At 47.1% G+C, this 8407-nt stretch overlaps 1 protein-coding gene across 1 annotated transcript in view; it reads left to right on the forward strand.

Moving 5' to 3' along the window:
* The first annotated feature begins 4832 nt into the window (after positions 1-4832).
* Ddx19b (DEAD-box helicase 19B) overlaps positions 4833-8407 on the forward strand; it is a 12073-nt gene continuing 8498 nt past the window's right edge. Inside the window, 4 exon segments of the mRNA XM_048355136.1 lie at positions 4833-4865; positions 4867-4905; positions 6695-6743; positions 8059-8112. Of these exon segments, the coding sequence (XP_048211093.1) occupies positions 4848-4865; positions 4867-4905; positions 6695-6743; positions 8059-8112 (160 nt within the window). The 5' untranslated portion in view covers positions 4833-4847.

The raw sequence follows: 8407 nt of genomic DNA on the forward strand, positions 1-8407 counted from the left end.
GCTCCATCTAATCAGAGCCCGCAGCTGGAAAGCGCCCGGCGACGCCGGAGCACGGCCCGTTGCTATTGGTCGTGCACATGCCAATCAGCCTGGGCGCGAATCAACTTCCTAATCGGTTTCTGGGAAGGCCGCTGCACTAGGCTGATGCAATGGCTGGGAAAGACGGGAGGCGGAGTGTCACGTGTGCCCTCGGGGTCTGGGCTCTTGGACACCCGGCATTTTGCCTTTCCCTTTTGCAAAGTCGTTCATAGTGAGCAGTTATCAAGAAGCACGGGCCATGAGTTTGGTAGAAGTCACACAGGTCTTGGTTTAGTTCTCTTCATAGTTAGAACTAAATGCTATGCAAAACCCACAGATAATTTTTGGTCGGTTCTTGGGGCTTGAACTCTGGGCCTGGGCGGTGAAAGGATATGTCCCGGCCATCCCAGGGACCATGCGGAGATAAGCACAGACAGGAGAAGGTTCATAAGGAGGTTTATTAGTGGGGCCATAGTTCCCGCGGGAGATGGAGGTACATGGGGTCTGCACCTTATCCAGGTGGCAGCTTCTCTCTCTGGGGGTGAAGGGGAAGTAGGTGGGTAGTAGGAGTGGCTCATTAGGTATGGGTGGGTCTGGGGGCTAGTGGGAGGAGCTGGGGACCTGAGGCTAAAGAAATGCTAGCAGGCGCTGTCCCTAAGCTCTTCTGCTCCAGGCTAGCGCTCTACCACTTAAGCTACAGCACCACTTCCAGTTCTCTAGTTGGTTGATTGGACAGCCTCAGGGACTTTCCTGCCTAGGTTGTTTTCAAGCCGTGATCCTTAGATCTCAGCCTCTGGAGTAGCTAGGATTACCGGCCTGAGTCACAGGCCCCTGGCAGAACTCAAAAGTTCTTACTGTGACCCATTCACAGAAGTGGAAACCATCTTGCCCAAGTTCATACAACACAGATGTATGGTCAAGATGCAAACTTGTGTCTAACTCCAAGCTTGTAACTACATGATTCCAAATTACCGGGTATATCCAAATACATAGGTATAAAACTGAGCTGCTAATCCTAGCTTGGTTAGAGACATGGTAGAATATTCCTTTTATTTTTAATGTAAAATAGCATCCTGGGCTGGGATCGTGGCCTAGTGGTAGAGTGCTTGCCTAGCATGCATGAAGACATGGGTTCAATTCTTCAGTACCACATAAACAGAAAAAGCCAGACGTGGCGCTGGAGCTCTAGTGGTAGAGTGCTGGCCATGAGCAAAAGGAAGCCAGGGACAGTGCTCAGGCCCTGAGTTCAAGTGAACCCCAGGACTGGAAAGAAAGAGAGAGAGGGGAAAAAAGCCAGACGCCAGTGGCTCATGTTGTCATCCTAGCTACTCAGAAGGCTGAGATCTGAGGATCACGGTTCAAAGCCAACCCCAGGCAAGAAAGTCCATGAGACTCTTACCTCCAATTAACCACCAGTAAACCGCAAGTGGCACCGTGGCTCAAGTGGTAAAGCACTAGCTCAGGGACAGTGAGAAAGCTCAAGGACCGTGCCCAGGCCCAGAGTTCAAGCCCCATGATGGAAAAAAGAAAGCATCCTATAAAAAGAAATCAAATTCAAAAGCTCAGGAAAAAAATAAAACATAGCAGCTCAACCACAGCAATCAATCATTCTTGAAGTGCATAGTATGGTCCAAGCTCTTTTTGTCTTTTCTTTCATCCTTTTTCTTCTCTTCTTTCCTGAAGTGCCAGACTTTGAAGTCAGGCCCCACTTTACCACGTGAACCCCACTTTACCACGTGAACCCCACTTTACCACGTGAACCCCATTTTACCACATGAGCCCCATTTTACCATGTGAACCCCATTTCAGAATTGAACCCTGAGCCAATCAGGTTTGTACCTGTGTCCTAATCTTGCTTGCACAGCTGATTGTTGTAACCTTGTTCTTTGCCTTTATAAGCCCTGTGTAATCACAGCTCGAGGCTGCCTCCTAACCTCCGCTGTGTTGGTGGGTAGGACGAGGCCCCAGTTACAACTCGCTTAAATAAAGCCTTGCCTTGCTTTTGCATTTCGGAATGTTTGAGTCTTGGTGGTCCTCTTGGTGGTGGTTTCGCGACTTGGCACAACATTTCCTTTTTTTTTTTTTAATGTGTTTGTAGCTTAGGCTTTCCTCTAGCATTTGATTCTTGCAACAATCTTAAAATGAGTTACTGTAGCTCTATCTATTCCCCGCCCCCATCCCCACTCTTAACTTTTGTTACTGTCGATAGAATCCAGGGTCTCCAGCAAGTTAGGCAAGCCCTCTTCCCCTTCTCCTTGAAGGGTGCATTATCACCGGCGATGTATTCTTTCACCAAGTGTGTGTGACTACGCGTTGTCCTTAAGGATCAACATCTTGAAACCCAGACAGGGCCCGGCCCTGATGGAATTTCCCAGTAAAGAAGACCCACTCATAGACAAAGGACAAAGGTCTGCACCTCACAGCGCCCCCTGCTGGATTCCAGCTAGCGCAGGTGTTTTTGCTTCCAAAGTTCCTTAGTGCGCATGGGCAAGTATTGTCCCACTTCCTCTCATTTGATTGGCTGGGCGGGACCAGCTTCCAGCCCTCACCCAATGAGGTTGGGGCTTGGCCTGGACAGTGAGCGGCCGTTGGGGGAGAGTAACCGCCATGTTGAGTTGCGATGGCTGGGGCTGCTGGCCATGTCCGAGGCCGATCCCGGGGGCTGTTTGCACTCTCCCTGCCCGTGAGAGGCGTGAGTATCTTGGGGTGGGGGGCAGGTAGATGTAGATTCTGTTTGTCCATCTTTAGGGAGCCTGTGGTGAGGGAGGCGGGAAGTGAATCGTAATAAACTTGCTAGGGCCGCGTTGCCGTCATCGCTGTCACCAGGCCCTGAGCCCCAGGCCGTCGCCGCTGTGTTCATTCCTCTTAACGGGAGTTGGGTGCTTAGGATAATTTCCGGGGAAAACAGGCTGCTGAGGCCACGTGGGAGTAACAGCGAGGAGTGAATGTAAGCCCAGGGTCCTTTCTGCTCACCCTTACTTCGGATACCGCACATTCACTCGTGAATGTTGGGGGTGGACGTGGGAGAGTCGAGAATCCTAATGAAGTTGCTGTTGTTGTTTTGTCAGACGTGGGGCTTGAACTCAGGGCTTGGGTGCTGTCCCTGAGCTCTTTTTGCTCAAGGCTAGAGCTCTTCCACTTGGAGCCACGGCGCCACTTCCGGTTTTCTGGTGGCGAATCGGAGATCCGAGTCTCACGCACCTTCCGGTTCCGGCTGGCTTTGAACCGCTATCTTCAGATCTCAGCCTCCTGGATAACCAAGGTTAAAGGCATGAGCCATAGGTGCCTGGGCTCTAATGATTATTATTATTTTTTTATGATTATTTTTTTAAGTGTTTAGTAGAAATAGTAAACCATGCCACCTATGTGCAAACTCAAGATGGCTGTTGTCTCTTGGATATGTTGGGGGTAGGGGTTGGGTGGGGGGTTGCGTCAAGCTATACCTCCAGATTTCAGGCTTCTTAGTAGCCAGGCTTACACATGTAAGCGACTGGTCCCTGCGCTTGTTTTGTTTTTAAGGTACTGATATTGAACCCAAGGCCTAGCATGTGCTGTAGCACTAAGTTATACCCCGAAGCTTTCAGCTAAATCTTGTTCATTGCTCAAGCCCTGTGGTGGAAACCTAGATATTTGTTACATCTAGGTATACATTTAACATATCTCTATATACATTTGTTGTATCTAGGGAGGCTGAGATCTGAGGATCAGGATTCGAAGCCAGCTGTAGTGGGAATGACTATCCCATAATTAGCCAGCAAAAATGCTAACCTGGAGACATGTCACAAGTGAAAGAGCACAAACCTTGAAGCACTGAGTTCAAGCTTCTGTTCAGAAAAGTTGTTCCTAATATGTTTTGTATTGCATGCATTTTCTGTAGTACATATACAAAGTATGTATATATATATATGAGTTCATTTGTTGCACTTAGTGTATCCTAATATATACAGTCTTGCACCTTGGGTGATTTAATTTTTTTGTGCTGTTTCTGAGACTTGAACTCAGGGCATGGATGTTGTCCCTCCCCCCCCCCCCCCCTTTTGCTCAAAGGCTAGCAGCTTTACCATTTTTTTTTTTTTTTACCTCAGCTCCACTTCCATGTTTTTTTTTTATTTTTTGTCAGTCCTAGGGCTTGGACTCAGGGGCTAAGCACTGCCCCTGGCTCCCCCCCCCCCCGTTTTTTTTTGTGGTTAATTGGAACCAATAATGTTACACACTTTTCTGTGCAGGCTGGCTTTGAACCATGATCCTTAGATCTCAGCCTCTTGAGCAGCTAAGATGATGGGTGCGAGCCTCCAGTGCCAGCTCCAGGGTTGCTTTGGACTTGAGTTATGTTTGTCATGGTTCTCAATCTGCATTTGCCTTTTTCTTTTTGTACATCATCTGCCCACCATTGCTTGAAATAAACTTAATTTCATGGAATACTGGTAAAATGAGAGTTGGGATTCATTCTTAAATCGCAGGGGACAGCTCGCTTATGCTAATGGTTTTGTTGGGTATATTCATGGTGCTGGGCAGGAATATCATTTTTCGTTTTTTTCGGTCGAAAGGACAATTAACTTGGAGCCTAAGTATTTGAAAGGAATAGCTTATACCCAGGGCTGGGGTGAAGGTGGAGCGCCTGACCCCAACCTAAGGGAGGGCCCTGAGGGGGGCGGGGCGGCGGTGCTGGCGGCGACTCGGGCGTCCATTGCGGCGCGCCGCTTCCGGTCTCGGGTGGCCCAGCTCATGTCCCCCGCCCCCCGGAGCCGGGTTCCTGCTCGCCGCCACCCACCGGAGCCCACGATCGCACCGCGGGCGAGGCCGCCAGCGCCCCACCCGCTCCCGGGACCATGGCCACGGACTCGTGGGGCCCTGGCGGTGGACGAGCAGGAAGCGGCGGCTGCGTCGGTGAGTTGGCCTGCCAAGTGAAAGGTGGGGCAGTGGTTCTGACGGGGGGCTTGGCCCTGGGAAAAGGTGCTCGGTGGGAAGGTGGGTCGCTGCCGGGATCGCCACAGCAAGGATGGAGCCCGGGCCGTGAGCTGGCTCTCTTTACCGATCCGCCCCCCGAGTTAGGAAAGGCAGGTAGGCTTTCCGGTCCCCAAAGCGCCAAGCCACCCGCCTGTTTTCCTGGGATCAGAGCGGGTCGTGGTGACCCAGAGCGCCGGCGCGCCAGGCCCGTGTCTCCCCCTCTCCCTGTGCCTGCTCCCCTCCCCTCCCCTCAGTCGGGCCAGTCTGGCCAGCTGTAAATCCCCTCCGGATGAGCTTCACAAAAATAGTAAACAAGGTGTGAGCTAAACATTACTGTGCAGATCTCTTGCAACTAGACATTCTGAGTTCTGGTAGTGCTTTGAAACCGACTTTTCTCCTTCCTTTTTTTGGTCCTAGACCGGGACTCGAATTCGATACCTGACACCTCTCACTCATTGGCTATGGTTCTACTAACTGAGCCATGCCTCAATCCCCTGAAACCTACTTTTAGTGTACATGTCTGTGAATTCCTTGAGAAGGGCCTTAAAAACCAAAACTAGCTAAGCGCCGGTGGCTCATGCTTGTAATCCTAGCTACTTAGGAGGCTGCGATGTGAGGGTGAGGATCACGGTTCAAAGTCAGCCCTGGGCAGGAAAGTCTAGGAGGTTCTCATCTCCAATTAACCACCAGAAAACTGGAAGTGGCTCTGTGGCTTAAAGTGGTAGGGTGCTAGCTTTGAGCAAAAGAGTTCAGGGACAGTGCCCAGGTCCTAAGTTCAAGCCTCATGACTGACAAGCAAAACCGAAAAAAAGAAAAGCCTTACTTAAGCTCATGACCCCCTCCTTCTGTCTTTGTCTCTCTCCGGCTTTCTGTCTCTGTCTGTCTGTCTGTCTGTCTGTCTGTCTGTCTGTCTCTCTCTCTCTCTCTCTCTCTCTCTCTCTCTCTCTCTGCAGCTTTAGTTTTGCATATTTTATTTATTTATTTTTTTGCCAGTCCTGGGCCTTGGACTCAGGGCCTGAGCACTGTCCCTGCCTTCTTCCCGCTCAAGGCCACCTGAGCCACAGCGCCCCTTCTGGCCATTTTCCGTATATGTGGTGCTGGGGAATTGAACCGAGAGCTTCATGTGTAGGAGGCAAGCACTCTTGCCAGTAGGTCATATCCTAGCCCTAGATATTTTATTTTTTGAGACAATTTCTGGGATCATGATTCTCCCACCTCAGGTTCTCTGAGCTGGGACTCCTGCTGTAGTCCACCGATACTATTTTTTAAAATGGAAGATAAAGTTAGAAATATAAAACAGTGATTCTCACTGGGCTGGGGATATGGCTTAGTGGTAGAGTGCTTGCCTCACATACATGAAGCCCTTGGTGGGGCTGGGAATATGGCCTAGTGGCAAGAGTGCTTGCCTTGTATACACAAAGCCCTGGGTTCGATTCCCCAGCACCACATATACAGAAAACGGCCAGAAGTGGCGCTGTGGCTCAAGTGGCAGAGTGCTAGCCTTGAGCAAAAAGAAGCCAGGGACAGTGCTCAGGCCCTGAGTCCAAGCCCCAGGACTGGAAAAAAAAAAACAAACCAAAAAACCCCCAAAACCTAGTGAGTCCACCTATTGCATAGATCTTGACAGTGACTCTTCTCACACCTTCATTAGGGAGACTGTTGACTCAAAATCTTTTAAGTGACTTTTCCTGACAATTTCTCTCACCTCTATTTTCTCCGTTTCATTTAGTTGAGCAACTTGCATCTTAAGGAAGAGAAAATCAAACCAGACATCAATGGTGAGTAACTAAAAGCTGGTTTGAAAACAAATGTTATCCCTTTAGTACTTCTTTGGCATAGCAGCTATCTGGGAAAGAAATTGTATTTTATAACTTCATAAAAAACTAGCAGATCCTGGCATTCATTTGATTTATGTAGGAATCATTAAAGTGGGTTATATGACCAAAATGTGTGTAATGTAGAATGAGGACACCTAATTGGATTTTAAATTATTAAATTTCTTAACCATAGGCTATACTGCCAAAGAGATGTGTGTGTGTGTGTGTGTGTGTGTGTGTACTTAGGACCTTGTGTTCTCACTTGGCTTTTTCACTCAAGGCTGGCCCTCTACTACTTGAGCCATATCTCCATTTTGGCTTTTTGCTGGATAACTGGGAAAAAAAGTTTCATGGACTGATCTTCTGGGGCTGGCTTCAAACAGCAGTTCTCAAGTTTCATCTGTCTGAGTAGCTAGGATTAGAGTCATGGGCCACCAGGATCCGGCTTAATTTTTTTTTTTAACTGTTCTTTACTTTGATGATGAGACAGCTAAAGTATAAGCAATCTCAGAGTTTACCTACTCTTAATTATTCTGAACTGGTATCTGTTCTGAAAATAGATTTGAATAGAGGACTTGGAGTGTATCACAATGGTAGAGTGTTTGCATAGCATGCTCCACAACAATAAAGTCTTGTGAAGTTTTTCTTTTCTTTTTTTGTGTGTTTACATAGTTACAGTGTTGTTTATTATTTCTATTAGTAAATTTATTTACATAGAATTTTAATGATATTCTTACATTGGCAGTTTGATTTGCATAGTTTTTTTTGTTTGTTTTTTTTTGCCAGCCATAGCTCTTGAACTCAGGTCCTGGACACTGACCCTGGGCTTTTCTGCTTAAGGCTAGCATTCCACCACTTTGAGTCACAGCACCACTTCTGGTTTTCGGGTGGTTAATTGGAGATAAGATTCTCAAAGACTTTCCAGCCCAGGCTGGCTTTGAATCATGATCCTCAGATCTCAGCCTCCTGAGTAGCTGGGATTACAGGTGTGAACCACCAGCACCTGGCTTGCACAGATACTCTTGTAAAAGAAATAATCCATTTGTTTTTGAGATAAGGTGAGGGAACTTGTAATAGGAAAGAATAGCATATAAGCAACAGTATTTCAATACTTTATTTAGGCACCATAAACAGTTGTTCTTTTTTTTTAAATTAGTGGTTTGGTTTCATTTACTTATTTACTAGAATCTGAGATTTTTTTTGTTTTAGATTAGATGATGTCAGCTGCCATGTATGGAATGGATTTTTGAATTACAGCCACTTTGTTTCTGATAAGGTGCTGTTGTCAAGACCAATGCTAATGCAGAGAAGACAGATGAAGAAGAGAAAGGTAACAACCTTAAACATATATAAATGAGGTTTCACATCTAAAAGACCAGTTACTATTAGACATCATAATTTATATCCAACTTGGTTTGGCATTACAAGAAGGGGGGGTCACAGTTCTAAAATAAAACTTCAACTTAGTCAATAGGTAAATGAATATTAATAGTTTACATTGTAGGAGAAATTCTTTCCATTGAATTTATAAATTTATAAATCAAAAGTAAGATGTTCATTCAGCTCAGAGAACAGGTACACAGACACATTATTACCAATGGCAGTCGATGAATCCATGTTGGGTT

Source organism: Perognathus longimembris, chromosome 10 (assembly GCF_023159225.1).
Source record: "Perognathus longimembris pacificus isolate PPM17 chromosome 10, ASM2315922v1, whole genome shotgun sequence".
NCBI classification, from domain to species: Eukaryota; Metazoa; Chordata; class Mammalia; order Rodentia; family Heteromyidae; genus Perognathus; species Perognathus longimembris.